At 49.6% G+C, this 19,990-nt stretch overlaps 1 protein-coding gene across 7 annotated transcripts in view; it reads left to right on the top strand.

Annotated features, from left to right (window-relative positions):
* The window catches only part of LOC116952791 (contactin-2-like), a 353,699-nt gene that overhangs the window by 245,653 nt on the left and 88,056 nt on the right, over positions 1–19,990 (top strand). For all 7 annotated transcript variants that reach the window (XM_032972435.2, XM_076074531.1, XM_076074532.1 and 4 more), the window contains exon 6: positions 3,915–4,010. In XM_032972435.2, coding sequence (XP_032828326.2) covers positions 3,915–4,010 — 96 coding nt within the window. The remainder of the gene's footprint in view (positions 1–3,914; positions 4,011–19,990) is intronic.

Genomic DNA, 19,990 nt, shown 5'->3' with positions numbered 1-19,990 from the left:
TCAGTCGAGGTGAAACAGATCGTGGCCAGGGTTTGGTACGAACCAATCAGACGGTTCCACGTGGGAATGTATGATTGGTTCTACCTGGCCACGAAGGAGTATAAGACGGGTGACCCAACGGACCTCGGGGAGTTCTCTCTCTGCACGAAGATAGAAGACTGGGCTGAAGCCTAGCTAGGACCCTGGACCAGCCTTCCAGCCCTTCTAAGGGCTAAGGCTCGGCATACCCAGTGGTCAGGACCCACCAGGCTAGCAGTGGGTCAGATAGCTTTCCCTAAGTCCTAGCCGGAGGACTAGGATAGCGGTAGACGTGTGAGTCCCGCCAAGTCCGGAGGTTGTACCTCCTTAGGTATCAAGGAGGATAGCGGTAGACGTGTAAGTCCCGCCAAGTCCGGAGGCTGTACCTCCTTAGGTATCAAGGAGGTTAGCGGTAGACGTGTGAGTCCCGCCAGGTCCGGAGGCTGTACCTCCCTAGGGTATCGGGTGAGGGGACCGAATATCCCTCTGTGTGTGTTAAGCGTTGTATAAGGAATAATACAATAAACAGAGTGTGCCTCCTAAAGAAGTCTGCTCGTCCTTACAACACTACATCGGTGTGAAAACCACAGCAAATTTTCTTTCTGTGGTTTTCACACCTGATGATGATTGCTTGTGTTGCAGTCGAAACGTCGTGAGAATTTTATTGTTTTATATATATATATATTTTTTCCCTTCTACGTGACTTTACCGAAAGAACCAAGAATACAAATCAGAGATATTATATTGACTTCGTAAAAGTAGGCTTTGGTAAGAACGTTTTATATATATATAACGGATGATGGCCAATGAAATATACGTGTGATTGAAGAGCAGCCAAAGGAAAGAGGCGATGGAGCTATGACGTAGGAGATGGATTGTGGATTTGCAGGACCGTGAGAATGCTGAGGGCATGGGAAAGCCTTCATCCAGCAGTGGAACAACCATGCCCGATGATAGTGATAAAAGCAAACATCAAATCAATGATGGTATTATATGAATATAAAGAAGGGGCATATGATATAAACTATCAGAAAGCGACCATAGAACAACACCAGGCACATGATGTGGACAATACAAATGAGACAGCGTAACCAAGATGAAACGAATAGAATGAAATCGTGACCCGGATTCGTGAAAGTTAATCAAATCGCCAAGGGGTGAAATGTTCCATGGCGCGCCTGTTTGTCTGTGTGTGAGGTTTGCTTGAGACTCACGCAGACACAAATATTGCCTTTTGCCTCCTTGAGAATCTCACCGAGCATCATAGAGCAGCCATGCGAGAGTTGTGCATACATCACCTTCTAGACTTATGCTACCAATCACAGAATCAGGCTTTTTATTTATCCACGCGAAATCCGATGAGATATGAAGCTCTTCTTCACAGTCCTCGGCATTTTTCACAGATGTCCAGCATCTGATCAGCATTTTGTTTCAACACACTTGGTATGGGTTTTGCCCGCCAGAGGCTCATCAGTCTTGCGCTAAACAAATACCCTGGGCATGTCAGATAAAGCGCAGCGCAACGTTTCAATCAACTAGTAGATTTAACACTTTCGCATTCGTGACAAATATTATCCACGAGATTTTTGGGTTAGTTCACGTAAATGTAAACGTGCCATACACTCGCCACAGCCAATTATTAGGGTTGTCATGTGAACAAAACGTGCCAATTTACTATCACTTCAGCACGCCGGTGGTGTGTTAAACAGCAAGCCCACGACACATGTCCTATTTAGTACAATATTTCGCTAGTGTTTGCAAGCATCATCATCAAGTGTTTTGCCAGAATTGTGAAGATGTCTTCCTGGTTCTTTTTTAATAGGGCAAGCTGATATCATCACTGTGCGCCTGCACGTGAGAAGGACACGGGGGGTTAATGTATTCATATACATTTTATAATGGACTATGTATGAAATTATACATGTTACTGGTTAGGTTAGTCAAAGTTAATCAGTATAATGTCGTATATAGGCATGCAATTAACAGTGTGTTGTGTGTGGGAGCGGTAGGGTGCGTGTTAGTATGGTTTGTGTGTTGTGCAGTGCACGTGTTTATGTTTTTTGTTTATTTAAGTGTGGTGTTATGTGCATGGCACGTTAAGGTTGTGGCTGGGGAACCACACACGGTGGGTCTTTAGCGTGGCTCCCTAGGGCGCTGCACGCTGAAGACCCCCACCATGTGTGGTTCTCCAGACACAACCTTAACTTCACGGTGCCATTGGTCTCTTTCAGACATTACACTGCATTGCTGCTGGTAGCTATTTTACATTCTGTGTGCCCCACATTATGCAGATACATTTAACCAGAGTTTTGTGGAGCATTTATCTAATTATGGATCATCTACCAAGACCACACTGTCTACTTAGACCCTCCATGGACGTATCCCTGCTAACCATTACCCTCTCCTCTCTCCTCGCCTCCACATGCACGGGATTCATTGGTTTAGAGTTACTTTTAATTTATAGCCCTTTAGTAATCTATAGCTTCGATTAAGTCCTAAATATGCCATTTCGGTCTTGAGGGTTATTTGACCATGCTTCACCACGCTGGTCAATGTGGATTGTTGAAGTGTGCGGTCCTTTGACAAATCGCCATTGATGTTATTCAATGGCCATGGCCAGGAATTAAACTCAGTTCGCCTGCATTTTAGCTTGGCGTGCCAACCACCCCTCCACCACTGCCCACCCGAGGGTAATCGTAATGATTAGGTAGGGCAGGGAAGGCCTCGCTTGCAGGAGGCATTGCAAGGGCGATCTTAGTTCAAATAGCAGTGTGAGATATTGGGAATTTGAATGTATTGAAGCCAGCTTGACACCATCAACTTAGTTTCACGTAATTGTAGAATGATTCACAGGGCAGGGTAATGCTAAAGAGCCACACCTTGTACCCATTATTAATGTATTCAGGCCACTGCCATATCGGATCTACCTCGAATTTATACCACGGTCACAGACCTTCGCTAACGCCGGCCAGCATCACTTACAAATCTTGACTCAACACTCACTTAACACGCAGCCAGACCAGTGCTCAGTTGACAGGATACTGAACTGCCAATGGAGCTGCAAGATTGGGCAATGGACCAGGCAGGGCAGGTGGGCGTCACGCTTTGTCCTGCCAGGACAGGCCTGGAGAGAGAGGCTGCTTGAGCTGCAGGCGCAGACTTGGCATCATTGTGGGCCTCTTAGCATTGTTAATGGTTGCTGCTTTCTATTCCAATCCCATTGGGACACCCGCGAAAATCGGGTGTTGTCATCTCACAGCGTCCAGTTCTTGGTTTTATACTTTAAAAGATAAACAGTGCTGCCTGAAGGGCATCGCAAAAGCGTGTTGTGTGCCTTCAAGTCAATGTTGCCTTGAAGTAAAAGACATTGTAGTGGCGTTAACCAGATGAGCCTGCTGCGTGCCAGTCCCGCAGTCCAAAGCCCAGCGTGAACAGCACGTGCAAGTTGCAGGCTGCAACTATGTGGGCCCAGCATTGAGCACCAAAATATGATCTTCAAATAAGATGTTTGTACTCAGAAGCTATCGCCTCATCAACAAATATTCGATCAGCATTCTTATGGCGGCTATGACTGTGATTGCTCATGACATCACATTTTCAGCAACCAGCCCATTGCTTAAGAAGTCACGTTGACCACAGCGAGGAGGTCGTAGTCATCGTCAGTATGAACTTGTCCCATCCATCATGTCCCTGAGAAAAACCATGCAGAATTAAACGAGGTCACCTTCAAAGATTATCATTACTCTGAGATGCTCAAGTCGACTGCCTGTGATCATGCCTTAAGGAGGTATATTATGAATGCTGTTTTTTTAATTTGGTTTTATGCCATTCTTTATGGGGGTGTTTTTTCTGTGCATATGCTGTGAGCAGTAACGGTGGACTCAATGTATTCCCAGATCTCAACGCGTTCCCTGTGGAAAGGAGAGAGCAGTCAAGGGTGTGGGAGAACAAGGGGGCCTACCTGCTCTGTGCTCCACCTCCACATTCGCCAGGTGATAAATAAAGCACCCAATACAAATACACAACAACAAATATTCCCCATATAGCCTCAACAAACTCCTGGGGCAAGTGCTGCTTGCGAGCACTTATGAAGGCCGGAACAGGGCACATGAGGGTGGGTGACCAGCACCGCACCGCGCCAGCAACTCATTTGAGGCTGAGTCGGCCTACGGGAGTCCGTGGACCGGTTTAGATATTCGTCACCGATATTGGCCGTGAGCGGGAATCAAACTTAGGTCACCCGGTTTGTAGCGCAGCACGCTAACCACTGCACTAATACTTCGGCCAACACCATGGCTGACTGCCAGTGTGGATGTTTATAAACCACACCACCGTGTACGAATATAAGGCTATGCTGGTCAAGGAGAAAAACAGTTTAGATATCACTCGCCACTGAAGTTGCCTGTGGCTGGGAATCAAACTCACGTTGTCAGTTTTGTAGCATGGTGCAGAAACCGCCGGGTCACCGCTCCCCACACACTTAGTCTGTCTCAACGTTCGATGCGTATACCTACTCGCATATTTCGGGAGGGTTCTACTACATTAGGTTTTTATTTTTAAGATATTTTCATCTTATAAGTTATAAACCCGAGACAACCCAGAGAAGGACGAGGGTCGTTTGAGAGATGCCTGACTGCTGATTCTGTGCGTGGCCGTTTCAGTGCGACTCGGCCTGGTGACACTGACACCAGCTCCTGACACCGGTTGCCTTTGTCATCGTGTAGTCCACTGCACGAGCTGTCACATCGCCTCCAGTGCCTGTCCCTCCCTCTGCGATCACTTGACACCCACACAAGCGCATCGCTGATGTTTATAAACCACACCAGGTTTGCACAGAAGGCTGAGTGAGCACATGGCATCGCGGAAACCCCACGAGCACTTTGGATGACGACTTCCATAACCACTTTTGTCTCCACTGCTCTCAGCAGCAAGTGCATTTGGATTCTGCAATCCACTCGCTAGGGTGATGGTCTGTGTGCCTGACTCGTTAGGGTGACGGTCTGTGTGTCTGACTAGTGAGGGTGACGGTCTGTGTGCCTGACTCGCTAGGGTGACGGTCTGTGTGCCTGACTAGTTAGGGTGACGGTCTGTGTGCCTGACTAGTTAGGGTGACGGTCTGTGTGTCTGACTCGTTAGGGTGACGGTCTGTGTGTCTGACTCGCTAGGGTGACGGTCTGTGTGCCTGACTAGTTAGGGTGACGGTCTGTGTGCCTGACTAGTTAGGGTGACGGTCTGTGTGCCTGACTAGTTAGGGTGACGGTCTGTGTGCCTGACTAGTTAGGGTGACGGTCTGTGTGCCTGACTAGTTAGGGTGACGGTCTGTGTGTCTGACTCGTTAGGGTGACGGTCTGTGTGCCTGACTAGTTAGGGTGACGGTCTGTGTGTCTGACTCGTTAAGGTGACGGTCTGTGTGCCTGACTAGTTAGGGTGACGGTCTGTGTGCCTGACTAGTTAGGGTGACGGTCTGTGTGTCTGACTAGTTAGGGTGACGGTCTGTGTGCCTGACTTGTTAGGGTGACGGTCTGTGTGTCTGACTCGTTAGGGTGACGGTCTGTGTGTCTGGCTCGTTAGGGTGACGGTCTGTGTGCCTGACTCGCTAGGGTGACGGTCTGTGTGCCTGACTAGTTAGGGTGACGGTCTGTGTGTCTGACTAGTTAGGGTGACGGTCTGTGTGCCTGACTAGTTAGGGTGACGGTCTGTGTGTCTGACTCGTTAGGGTGACGTCTGTGTGCCTGACTAGTTAGGGTGACGGTCTGTGTGTCTGACTAGTTAGGGTGACGGTCTGTGTGCCTGACTCGCTAGGGTGACGGTCTGTGTGTCTGACTAGTTAGGGTGACGGTCTGTGTGCCTGACTAGTTAGGGTGACGGTCTGTGTGTCTGACTCGTTAGGGTGACGGTCTGTGTGTCTGACTCGTTAGGGTGACGGTCTGTGTGCCTGACTCGCTAGGGTGACGGTCTGTGTGCCTTACTCGCTAGGGTGACGGTCTGTGTGTCTGACTAGTTAGGGTGACGGTCTGTGTGCCTGGCTAGTGAGGGTGACGGTCTGTGTGCCTGACTCGTTAGGGTGACGTCTGTGTGCCTGACTAGTTAGGGTGACGGTCTGTGTGTCTGACTCGTTAGGGTGACGTCTGTGTGCCTGACTAGTTAGGGTGACGGTCTGTGTGCCTGACTAGTTAGGGTGACGGTCTGTGTGTCTGACTCGTTAGGGTGACGTCTGTGTGTCTGACTAGTGAGGGTGACGGTCTGTGTGCCTGACTCGCTAGGGTGACGCTCTGTGTGCCTGACTAGTTAGGGTGACGGTCTGTGTGCCTGACTAGTTAGGGTGACGGTCTGTGTGTCTGACTCATTAGGGTGACGGTCTGTGTGCCTGACTAGTTAGGGTGACGGTCTGTGTGTCTGACTCGTTAGGGTGACGGTCTGTGTGCCTGACTAGTTAGGGTGACGGTCTGTGTGCCTGACTAGTTAGGGTGACGGTCTGTGTGTCTGACTAGTTAGGGTGACGGTCTGTGTGCCTGACTTGTTAGGGTGACGGTCTGTGTGTCTGACTCGTTAGGGTGACGGTCTGTGTGTCTGGCTCGTTAGGGTGACGGTCTGTGTGCCTGACTCGCTAGGGTGACGGTCTGTGTGCCTGACTAGTTAGGGTGACGGTCTGTGTGCCTGACTAGTTAGGGTGATGGTCTGTGTGTCTGACTCGTTAGGGTGACGTCTGTGTGCCTGACTAGTTAGGGTGACGGTCTGTGTGTCTGACTAGTTAGGGTGACGGTCTTTGTGCCTGACTCGTTAGGGTGACGGTCTGTGTGCCTGACTAGTTAGGGTGACGGTCTGTGTGTCTGAATCGTTAGGGTGACGGTCTGTGTGCCTGACTCGTTAGGGTGACGGTGTGTGTGCCTGACTCGCTAGGGTGACGGTCTGTGTGTCTGACTCGTTAGGGTGACGTCTGTGTGCCTGACTAGTTAGGGTGACGGTCTGTGTGCCTGACTAGTTAGGGTGACGGTCTGTGTGTCTGACTCGTTTGGGTGACGGTCTGTGTGCCTGACTAGTTAGGGTGACGTCTGTGTGCCTGACTAGTTAGGGTGACGGTCTGTGTGCTTGACTCGTTAGGGTGACGGTCTGTGTGCTTGACTCGCTAGGGTGACGGTCTGTGTGCCTGACTAGTTAGGGTGATGTCTGTGTGCCTGACTAGTTAGGGTGACGTCTGTGTGCCTGACTAGTTAGGGTGACGGTCTGTGTGTCTGACTCGTTAGGGTGACGGTCTGTGTGTCTGACTTGTTAGGATGACGGTCTGTGTGTCTGACTCGTTAGGGTGACGGTCTGTGTGCTTGACTCGTTAGGGTGACGGTCTGTGTGCCTGACTAGTTAGAGTGACGGTCTGTGTGTCTGACTCGTTAGGGTGACGGTCTGTGTGCTTGACTCGTTAGGGTGACGGTCTGTGTGCCTGACTAGTTAGAGTGACGGTCTGTGTGTCTGACTCGTTAGGGTGACGGTCTTTGTGCCTGACTCGTTAGGGTGACGGTCTGTGTGCCTGACTCGCTAGGGTGACGGTCTGTGTGTCTGACTAGTTAGGGTGACGGTCTGTGTGCCTGACTCGCTAGGGTGACGGTCTGTGTGTCTGACTAGTTAGGGTGACGGTCTGTGTGCCTGACTAGTTAGGGTGACGGTCTGTGTGTCTGACTCGTTAGGGTGACGGTCTGTGTGTCTGACTCGCTAGGGTGACGGTCTGTGTGTCTGACTAGTTAGGGTGACGGTCTGTGTGCCTGACTAGTTAGGGTGACGGTCTGTGTGTCTGACTCGTTAGGGTGACGGTCTGTGTGCCTGACTCGCTAGGGTGACGGTCTGTGTGTCTGACTAGTTAGGGTGACGGTCTGTGTGCCTGACTAGTTAGGGTGACGGTCTGTGTGTCTGACTCGTTAGGGTGACGGTCTGTGTGTCTGACTCGTTAGGGTGACGGTCTGTGTGCCTGACTCGCTAGGGTGACGGTCTGTGTGCCTTACTCGCTAGGGTGACGGTCTGTGTGTCTGACTAGTTAGGGTGACGGTCTGTGTGCCTGGCTAGTGAGGGTGACGGTCTGTGTGCCTGACTCGTTAGGGTGACGTCTGTGTGCCTGACTAGTTAGGGTGACGGTCTGTGTGTCTGACTCGTTAGGGTGACGTCTGTGTGCCTGACTAGTTAGGGTGACGGTCTGTGTGCCTGACTAGTTAGGGTGACGGTCTGTGTGTCTGACTCGTTAGGGTGACGTCTGTGTGTCTGACTAGTGAGGGTGACGGTCTGTGTGCCTGACTCGCTAGGGTGACGCTCTGTGTGCCTGACTAGTTAGGGTGACGGTCTGTGTGCCTGACTAGTTAGGGTGACGGTCTGTGTGTCTGACTCATTAGGGTGACGGTCTGTGTGCCTGACTAGTTAGGGTGACGGTCTGTGTGTCTGACTCGTTAGGGTGACGGTCTGTGTGCCTGACTAGTTAGGGTGACGGTCTGTGTGCCTGACTAGTTAGGGTGACGGTCTGTGTGTCTGACTAGTTAGGGTGACGGTCTGTGTGCCTGACCTGTTAGGGTGACGGTCTGTGTGTCTGACTCGTTAGGGTGACGGTCTGTGTGTCTGGCTCGTTAGGGTGACGGTCTGTGTGCCTGACTCGCTAGGGTGACGGTCTGTGTGCCTGACTAGTTAGGGTGACGGTCTGTGTGCCTGACTAGTTAGGGTGATGGTCTGTGTGTCTGACTCGTTAGGGTGACGTCTGTGTGCCTGACTAGTTAGGGTGACGGTCTGTGTGTCTGACTAGTTAGGGTGACGGTCTTTGTGCCTGACTCGTTAGGGTGACGGTCTGTGTGCCTGACTAGTTAGGGTGACGGTCTGTGTGTCTGAATCGTTAGGGTGACGGTCTGTGTGCCTGACTCGTTAGGGTGACGGTGTGTGTGCCTGACTCGCTAGGGTGACGGTCTGTGTGTCTGACTCGTTAGGGTGACGTCTGTGTGCCTGACTAGTTAGGGTGACGGTCTGTGTGCCTGACTAGTTAGGGTGACGGTCTGTGTGTCTGACTCGTTTGGGTGACGGTCTGTGTGCCTGACTAGTTAGGGTGACGTCTGTGTGCCTGACTAGTTAGGGTGACGGTCTGTGTGCTTGACTCGTTAGGGTGACGGTCTGTGTGCTTGACTCGCTAGGGTGACGGTCTGTGTGCCTGACTAGTTAGGGTGATGTCTGTGTGCCTGACTAGTTAGGGTGACGTCTGTGTGCCTGACTAGTTAGGGTGACGGTCTGTGTGTCTGACTCGTTAGGGTGACGGTCTGTGTGTCTGACTTGTTAGGATGACGGTCTGTGTGTCTGACTCGTTAGGGTGACGGTCTGTGTGCTTGACTCGTTAGGGTGACGGTCTGTGTGCCTGACTAGTTAGAGTGACGGTCTGTGTGTCTGACTCGTTAGGGTGACGGTCTGTGTGCTTGACTCGTTAGGGTGACGGTCTGTGTGCCTGACTAGTTAGAGTGACGGTCTGTGTGTCTGACTCGTTAGGGTGACGGTCTTTGTGCCTGACTCGTTAGGGTGACGGTCTGTGTGCCTGACTCGTTAGGGTGACGGTCTGTGTGTCTGACTAGTTAGGGTGACGGTCTGTGTGCCTGACTAGTTAGGGTGACGGTCTGTGTGCCTCACCTCTGCGCATCTTAATGCTGATTTGACAGCTGCCGTTCCCCCTCCCCATTTTTTTATAACGATCTGAGAAGTCTGATTGATTCAGGCACAACCTTTCTACTTGCGTGGCGTGTTTCATCGAATGTCCATGCCCCCTTCCCCCACAGTGAAGCTCAATGCAGCCCATCAACACCCCCCCCCCCAACTCGTGCAACCGGCCCCCACTTGTTCAATCCACATCCTTGCTTGCAATGCAATTACGTCAGATTAACTGCAGAGTGACATTTGCACGTCTCGCCCCTGGATAGCGGCAACGCCCCTCCCTGTTGTACGGCCCCGATTCGCGAGGGCACTTTGTTGAACACAGAGCATGCCACGGCGTGCGTTTTCGCCGTTCTTTTACTGCTGCCATACAAATGTCCGAAGTTGTTTTTTTTGTCGGATCGCACCGCGCATTCTTCGGTGCAATGTCCGACATTTCGCACTGCGTGTCAGGCGGAACTGCTGGTGCAGTGAGGGAGAGATGCAGAAGTGAGAACATGGGTTGGGTCTGGACGATCCATTCCAGGCACACCGCGGCATCAAACCGAACTGTTCACAGGGCCCTGAGCAGCACAGCCTGAGAGTGTACCCATGGCGTGCGGTGATAATGAGAACAGGTATAGAATAAGAGACGATTGGGAATCCCGTAAATCAGAGCAGCATGGACATCTGGGCAGCCTGGTGATGAACGTCAACTTGGTTGATGGTCTCCTGCCGCCACCACCACCAGCAGGCGGTCTGTATCGAGCATCGCCAAACCGTGCCCTGCGCAGTGCAGCTTGCTCATCAAGATCAAGTTGTGTTGACCTGGCCCAAATCCACAATTTCAAAGTTGCTCTCCAAAAATGTAGACAAATTTTAGTAGATTTCATTATAGAGCACAGTGTGTCATGATCAGTGCACTCTACTCCGCACCTGGTTACCTGAGTTGTATTCCCAGCAGTGGCTATATGGGTGGAGAGTTATGTCCGAGCTTGTTCTTGGGCCATGCAGTCCCTGTGAAGAGAACAGCATAGCGAAACCCTTCATCCAGCAAGTGGATTGACAGGGCTGTTGTAAAAATAAAAACAAGTTTTACTCTGTAACTCAAGTAACTGAGGTTTTCCTCTATAATGGACACATTTTCAATGGGATTTTCATAGATAAATTAAGGGTATTGGATTGAATAGGGTGTTGGATTGAATAATATGGTCCTGCCTAAGTCTTCACAATGGCCTTTATTGAGGCCTGTGTATGGTATTATTCACACATTGGACCTGTCAACCAAATATCGCTGATTCCATCTCCCGGCACAGCAACTGAAACGAAAGCCAAGCTTCTAAGATTCCCCCACCACTGTCCACCACTTAGTCTATCGGCAGGTCACATCTGGTGGGGTAAAGTGTGGGTACACTCTCTAGAGCTCCCTCGAGCAGAGGCCTTTCTGCCAGCTACACGTTTGCCTTCTTGTGGTGGTAGTGTATGTACAGATGTTGAACTTCGTTCGCACCGTACGTAGCCACGCCTGCCAATCGAAGGTGGTACGAGTGTGAGAAATAGGAACGTGTTGACCGCTACCCGTAGTCGTTGGCACTGAAGGCCAAGGCATCCCTGGATCCCAGTCCGAAATAGGTCACTAAGGAGCTTATTAGAGGCCCTCGGTTGTGAAATAATTTTGTGCTGGAACACTCGCGGGCTTAAAAGAATGATGTTGGCAACTCTTGTGATGCTTGGGATTCTCAGGATTCAGTGGATCTAACCTTGGCCCATGAAACACATTGCAGTACCCGCAGGTGCACCGGCACGGGGGTGTCATGAGCAAGCTTGATAGGGACAAAGAAGTGCCCTCTAATGAGGCAAAAATTGAAAGTGCACGACTTTTGCAATGAAGAGGAAAACAGTGAGAAAATGCTGGGACGATTCCACTGGGACGAGAATGCACGGCTGACTGCTCGCTCTCTTGAGCCCCGTGTATCTCTCTAATGGCCAATTAGCAACGTAACATGAATATTAATTATGTAATCAATCGTACATTGAATACCACTCCAACGCAGTGCCGTGTCTCCTTTGCATTTGAATGTTGCCGAGGTAAATAAGTGACGAATGAATAAATCAATAGGACCCAACTTGTTGAAAATGTGCAAACAGCAGATTTTACTGCCGTGACGGGCAATCTCTGTATTAATGGGCACGCAGCGAGAGGAACAGAGTTTGAGTGAGCACGCAGCGAGAGTAAGAAGGGAGTGAAATAAAAACTGAAAAATGTGCAAAGAAGCATTGGGAGATGGCCGCTTCAAGACTGTTCAGAAACGAGGTGGGCTTGGGCAGCAGCATGCGTCACTCGCGGGGGAACGGTGGCCGATAGTCTAGAGAGTAATAGTGGAGCGGTAGCCGAGGGACGGGTCGCGTCCAAGAGGATGTCCACAGAGGAGATGGAGCAATGAAATTAGCTCTGGTGCAGGTGCTGGGTGCATTGCTACATCGTAAGATAATGGGGAATGCCAGCAGCTTTGGGAGGCCTTAATCCAGCAGTGGATTCATGATAGTTGATGATGATTATGATGATAAGAATGATAAATGAACTCAATTAGGCTTTGGGCACCGATTCATTATCTCTGGCAGCCAAGTGGTGAGCCGGCACCAAGTCTCCCACAAGCTCTGCCATCCTCTGTACATTTACGTTTCATTGGCCGATTCATGAGTGTTCATACATGTGGGGGGAAACCGGAGTACCCGGAGAAAACTCACGTGTGCGAGGGGACAACGCTCTATCCCCGCACAGATATAATAGATGAAGATTAGCCCACACTTGCTGTACAGCCAATGCCCGGCAAGCCAGGGTACGGCGTTCGCGGTGTGCGCCGCCTCGCTCAAGAGACACGCAGCTCGGGGACTGGGAGGGTTGCTGGCGGACAGGAGAGGAAAGGGCCACGTAGCCGCGTGGCTCGATTAAGACGATTGTGTGGCCGCTGTCTTCTCGACCAACATGACCAGCGCTCGGGCACCGACCAAACGAACTTCCGCACGAGTGCAGGGACCGCCGAGACTCGATGATCGGCCCTTTATAATACGCGGCCCGGCAATTACACAGACAATTTCATGTGCCCAGCGTTCCGTTAAACAAACCTTTGCATCACTCTGAATGCTAAATGGGCGGCTTTGTGCTGCCAAGGCATTGGCTGGAGACATCGCGTCCTTTTCAGCTCGGGAGCCACCGTCAGGGTTACCGCTTTCGTTCATCCCGTTGACGGTGCACCTGCGACGCATTCCTGCCGTGCGGGGCTCCACACGGAGTCGAGCGCTCGCTCACAACGCCAATTGACCAGACCGGCCACGCTGGGCTGCCTCCACGCACTCCTCACTCCGCTCCTCACCCCACGTATAAATTTACCAATGACTTCCCTTCACTTGAACATTCCAGGACAGCAGCAGGTGAACCATTGTTTGGGGATTGCTGAGATACATTCTTAAAATGAATGCAATCTTTCGTAAACACAAATAATGTGTGCTTTACTTATTAATTTCGAAAGCAAATCTGACAACACGAGAGCCTCACGATTGCCACTGGACAAGAGCGAGGGGGTCATGGTGACCGCGGTGACTCCGCACTCGGCCAGCACTGACCGTGCACTCCAGCGCCGACTACAGCCGTGCAAAACATCAGGGCAGGGGCCCCGGTGACGCTCACCGGTGGGCAGGCTGGAGCTGGAACTGGGTGAGGGTGGGCAGGCTGGAGCTGGAGCTGGGTGAGAGTGGGCAGGCTGGAGCTGGGTGGGGGTGGGCAGGCTGGAGCTGGGTGAGAGTGGGCAGGCTGGAGCTGGGTGGGGGTGAGCAGGCTGGAGCTGGATGGGGGTGGGCAGGCTGGAGCTGGGTGGGGGTGAGCAGGCTGGAGCTGGGTGAGGGTGGGCAGGCTGGAGCTGGGTGGGGGTGAGCAGGCTGGAGCTGGATGGGGGTGGGCAGGCTGGAGCTGGGTGGGGGTGAGCAGGCTGGAGCTGGGTGGGGGTGGGCAGACTGGAGCTGGGTGGGGGTGGGCAGGCTGGAGCTGGGTGGGGGTGAGCAGGCTGGAGCTGGAGCTGGGTGAGGGTGGGCAGGCTGGAGCTGGGTGGGGGTGGGCAGGCTGGAGCTGAGTGGGGGTGGGCAGACTGGAGCTGGAGCTGGGTGAGGGTGGGCAGGCTGGAGCTGGGTGAGCAGGCTGGAGCTGGGTGAGGGTGGACAGGCTGGAGCTGTTGGCCCCCACCGCACGCTGCCCATGTCACCGGACGCACGCCGCTACATCGCTCGGCAGCGGGGACTGCTGAGCTACGGCCAGACCAGCGCAGTTCTCGCTGTGTGTGGTTGTATGGAGGATTAAAGACGAGCCACAGCAGTGGTGCGAGTCTGGCCATGCAGCCCACACTGTGGGCCCAATGGTAAACCACTCTGGTCTGCGCCCTTTCAACGGAGGAGGAACAGCGACATGACACGTACTCTCTCTCTGCTGAAGCTCTCTCGTCGTGGGCAGCAGCAGCCCTCAATTGCGAAAAAGCCTCACGGAGTGCCAAAATTCCATTTGTAATCCTTAAACAACATTTTTGGTGGTACTATATTAGCAGTGGTGTACAAGCACAGATAACAAAAACAACTCAACACATTGTTCAAAAACAGTGCCTTAAAGAATAACAAAAGTAAAAATTAGGCGACGTTTCAGGCGATGGTCCTTGTTTGCAGCATACAGAGAGGTAATCTGAGTACTCTACATAATGACTTTCATCAATAATTATTTAAATGGATGTGCGAAGTTTATTTGACATAGACATGAATGGACGTTGTGTGTTGATCGATATTAGTTTGCTGCTGTTGCCACTGCTACATTGTCCCCCTTTTTAGATGTTTTGGGAATATTTGTTTTTTATTACATTAAAATAAATTATAACCAGTGATCAACTGGTACGAGCTAACAGTGATCCATTTTCAAGACTAAAAGCAAACCAATATTAAGAGATTACCATTGTCTGGCTCTCACATATCTGGTGACAAAAACTGTGTTACCTGTACAGAAACTACTGAAGATACAGAGGGGACTGCATGGCTCTGTCCTAACCAAGCAGTCATCTTCAATCATGCGTTTAGCACTGTGTATGTGCGTTGGACTTCTTTCGCACCATACGTAGCCAACCATGCTATCCACGTGGACATCTCAGATCTCTAGGAAATAACAAATAAATTGCGACTCTTGCCTGTGTAAATATTCTTTTTTGTTTACGAGTTGGCCGGTTCGTTCCCGTCACATTGTCTGTGACGTCCTGCTCTGCATATGGCTCCCAGTTTGTGTGACAAGCGCCCTTGCATCAGTGCTGTAAGTCCCACACGGTGGCATCGTGCCACCCAAAGAGCTGACAAACGAATTTCCATCCCTCAAATGTTATACAACCCATTTCTCAACTCGTACTCGATGTGCATTGTGAAAGGTGAGTGTGATTAAAGCAGGTGCAACTGTGAAAAATTACTTTTGGAACACATTACTTCCAGCAGTCGTTTATGATTGGGCTGAGCCCATCAGACTCTCAGCAATAACAATCCTTCTGGAGCAGGGAAACAGATTTTATTATTCTCCCATTGGCCTAAGGGCTTGAACCCAGGCTCCTCTGGGGTGCTGGCTCGCTGCCCTTACAGGGAGCCTGAGCCCCTGCGAGCCACCTTAGTCATAAACGTTTTGATGTATTTTCCTAGCCTGGCAGTCAATCCACGGCTGAATGAGAAATGCGTTCACGATTCGCTATTAAAACACTGACATTTTACAAGCTCTCCACGTACGTACTGCATTGTAATTAACTTTTAACAAGTTGTGAAGACCTTTTTTTTTATATATACACGAGTGTGTCATCTAGTTATGATTGACTTATTAGGAATCAGACTGAGAACATTCATTCAAAATAACTTGACAATAAAGTTTAATGTGTAAGAATGCGGTGGTTAATTCTCATTTTGTAATAGCTCTTTGGCTCAAACTCCCACCACTCTCTGTCTCTTGTCTTGTTTCCCAACATTCTCCCATCCAGAACGTCCTTCATCAAGCTCTCGCTCTGACAATGTGCCCAATCTACGCCATTGCCTCTGCTGGACTTCTTCCCTCCTGAACCTGCTCTCTGACTCCCTCATTTCTCTTTTTTCTCCCCATCCAACTGATTTCCTCTGTTCGACACCACAACCCACATCTCAAACCTTTTCAGCGCTATGCACTGCACTCCATAACTGCACTCCGCACTGCACTCCACTCCACGCTACACTCCACCATGCACTCCATGCAAGGGTATTCATAGTTTGGGTATCCTACCTTACAGTAAAGGTAGCACAGTGGCTACTGTACGTTCAATCCCCGGTTGAGGTTGATTCGCAGCGCACTTCCGATTAGCACGGTGGGCTACGGACGGTGCGAACGTTCAACGTACATACATCCCTTCATCCCTCTGGAGTCGATGAAATGTGTGTCAATTTGTGGAAAGTCAGTGATGGTTTTGCTTTGGATGGACTAATCCTACCCAAAGAGTATGGACTTTCCACCTCTGCGCTTGGCATTATAAACATGAGATGAGCACCCTTGGACAATCCTTTGGATGGGAAACCTCTGATTATTTTTTTTGCTTATTAATGTCAGAAAATGCAATTCCGCTTTGATGGCCCTACCTTGATGTTCAACCAAAAAGCCTTGAAGAGAGGACTTGTGTACGTGCATTATATTCCATACTGTAGATAAGCCTACCTCCCCGCTGTCATTCCACTCTCCCCCTCTTCACGTGCTCTCCTCTCCAGCATCGAGTTAAGTTCTGCTGGGTGGGAGTTGGCGGATCTTCCTCTGCTGCCCATGTAGTCTGGAACTCCGTCCCACTGGCTACACATTAGCTCTCTGCGCCTGCTCCAGTCCAATGCCCGTCCTTAATAGGTGCTCGCTGACAGCATCCGCTCCTGTAGTGTTGGAGGCAAGAATGGGGCGACCTTGATCATCACTGTCTCCGTGTGTGTCGGCTGGAGTAAACCTCATGACGTGACCTTTTCACGTCAGCGAGCAGTACATGAAATATCATGATGTTAATTGAATAAGAACATACATCCACCGTATATACATTATTCAGGTTGTTATTGTTTAATAGGGAGTGAAAGAAAGTCAAATCATGTGTTTTTGATGGAACCAACTATGGCTGAGAGCATGTGCAGGCACTGAACGATGTATTGCTTTTTTTTAATCCATGAATCTACATTTATACTCTTTGATTCTTTCGATAGTCACGTAGGTAGAAAAAATAATAGATCACGACGTTTCAATCGCAACGCAAGCAGTCGTCATCTTCCGCCCGATGATGATTGCTTGCGTCATCTTCCGCCCGATGACGATTGCTTGCGTCATCTTCCGCCTGATGACGATTGCTTGCGTCATCTTCCGCCCGATGGCGATTGCTTGCGTCATCTTCCGCCTGATGACGATTGCTTGCTTCATCTTCCGCCTGATGACGATTGATTGCGTCATCTTCCGCCCGATGGCGATTGCTTGCGTCATCTTCCGCCTGATGACGATTGCTTGCGTCATCTTCCGCCCGATGACGATTGCTCGCGTCATCTTCCGCCCGATGACGATTGCTCGCGGTGCTGTCGAAACGTAGTGATCTATTATTCATTTTCTACCTACGTGACTTTACCGAAAGAACCAAAGAGTATGGATTCCTGCAGTCACGAAAGCTTCAAATCAAGATTAAACCTACATTTCACAATAAAAAACAAATATGGTTTAAAAATAGATTTTTAGTTAACTATTGGCAATGCAATTACAATTCAACACATTACGTTTTTTTACAATTACTATTATGACTATTATTATTATGACGTTCGTTTACCTAGGGTCGGCCTCAAGGCTATTTCACGAAGGTCTTGCCACATTTTGCAGAATGCTGCGATGTTAATAACGTTTCACCATTGGCATGTGGTTTGGCCAACATCAGTGACATTGTGTGTGGAGGTTTTTATTAAGCTGTGGGGGAAACTGGACAACCCGGAGGAAAACCCTCGTAAAGCCTTAACGGATTGTTGGGGCAAGTGCTGTTAATGATCACCTGTGTCGAAACTCCACACACACACTGCAGAACTAAGGGAGAACATACGCCACACAGAAAGGCACACAATTCGGGAATCAAACCCAGGTGCTTGTTACAGTGCAGCGCGACTATTAGTGCCCACTATCCAGCCACCCACTTGTCACATAGAGCACGTTTTACGTCGATGAAGTAAATTAAATTTGCCAACTTTTTATTCAAATAGGATTTTAATGCGATTTGAGTGCTGACTAGGTACATTGAAAATATGGCGCTCAGTTTTTATACATCGAGTTCCATTTTAATGTAACTTAATTTTATTCTCTGTTCAGGTTTTATGCACTTATGTAGCAAACTTCCATTGAATAAATCAGCGTTCCATCTCGCTTAACAACGCTCCATTGCCCATCCTTCCTTTCCAAGTTACCTGTCTTCTCCCTTCGCATGCAGATAACCCATTGGTGCATTGGACTCATTGCTCAGGTTTGTGAGTATAATAGACCATACTGTAAGGAGGCGGGAAGATGACTAACTTTAAAAAAGTTTAGTAAATTATTTTCTTAAATGTTAAATGAGACCGCATTTCATTCCACGTTTCCCCCTCAAGTGCATGATGTGGAGAACTGCCGACACATTTCTGGCAGTTTTCTTGTGCTTGATATAACAAGCCTGAGGCGAGCGCAGAGTTCGATGGCAATCGTAATTATCTTTAGCGATTATAATTCCACCGCCTTCCCAAGCCATCACCACCCCTTGTGGTGCTGCGATGCACCCACCCCCAGCAGTGACATGAGAGCTGATTTCATCGCTTTCCCAGTGGATGTCCTAGCACCCGTGGCTGCCACTCTGCCTCTACTCGTCCTGCTGTAACGGCGACACGTCCTGCCCAAGTCCGCTTGCTTTTATTAACGGTTCGAATTGTGTCTTTTACACTGCGTGTGTCCTCTCTCCACGTGTGCCTCTTACGTTGCCTCAAGGTAATTCCGAGCGTGCAGCATCTCTCTATGCAGCGTTTTGCACTTTTCAGTTTTTTGTTTTTGTTTTCTTGTGTTAATAATGACCACGCTGTTTCTGAGCCATATGTCGTAGCAGGTAGTGGGCATTGATTCGCGTGTTCTTCTTTTTGAGGCACGTTGGTATTCTGCTTGTTTTTTTAAATCAAGATCCAGATATTCAAAGAAGTCCAACCTCCTCTTGCCTGCCTATTTCTTTCATCATTTTTATTCTGGTCCACCTGCAATAGCTGTCCTGGTAGACATACTCATCGCGATAATGTCCACTTGTAACATACCGCCACAAAGTATTCGCTCGCACTCGTAGAGAACAACTCGAAGGCGCGAGGAGGAACCACAGACGAGCGGTAAAGCAGCCAGGCAGTGAGCCGCTGCCAACAATAGCTCAAGCTCTGCGGTCTTCTATGTAAAAATATGTTTTCATCCATTTAATGAGTGTTTATGCATGTGGGAGGAAACCAGAGCACCTGGAGAAAACCGATGTGTGCGAGGGGGGAAACACTCTATCACATACAGATGGAACAGGTAGAGACCACATTTTTGCTGTACCACCTCCTGACAAGCCAGAATATGGTACCACCTTAACGCACAGGGGAAGGGAGTTTCCTAACATTTGTGTGGTGGTCTACCAACCCTCGCTGCCATCGCCAGAGCGCTGCATGACAGGCAGCCACAGGCACAGCCACCACTGCCTGGTGACTATGTGTATATTTCTAGACATCTCACATTGTTTAGCAATACTTTTTTTAAGTAACCTTTGTTTTGCTCATATTTATCCTGTCTCCAACTTTGCAGCCTCTTTATTGAGTTATTTTAACATATCCTGCAGAGTTAATTTCCATTGGACGTTACAAGGACTGTTATCGGCAAATATTAGACGGTTCGGAATGAAAAGGGTTTTTTTAAATCTGATTTGGTCGGCTTAGTTTCTCAGTATAATGCAGACGCCAAGTCAGTTCATGTAAATTCATGCAAAAGAGAATTCAGCTGAATTTACATTGAATTGTGGAACATGGCAGAACATGTGGAGGCACATATTAGGTTTCGCGGATTTGCCTGCGGAGTAAAAAAAAACAGCTTTGAAGGTAATGTGTTCCAGAAAGCATTTTAGATTTCTATTAAAAAAAACTCTGCCATGGGAGTGTGCATTTTATGCCACCGTTTCAGGACCACCAGCGGAGATGATTGCATTCCAATTGCTCTCATGAGTTCAGAGACATTTGCCTTTGAACACGACTATTGCTCATCGACACCGATACCGCA

Source organism: Petromyzon marinus, chromosome 48, assembly GCF_048934315.1.
Source record: "Petromyzon marinus isolate PM22_M1 ecotype Great Lakes invasive population chromosome 48, UKy_Petmar_22M1.pri1.0, whole genome shotgun sequence".
In the NCBI taxonomy this organism is placed as follows: Eukaryota; Metazoa; Chordata; class Hyperoartia; order Petromyzontiformes; family Petromyzontidae; genus Petromyzon; species Petromyzon marinus.
This window is presented reverse-complemented; position numbering and strand designations above follow the sequence as displayed.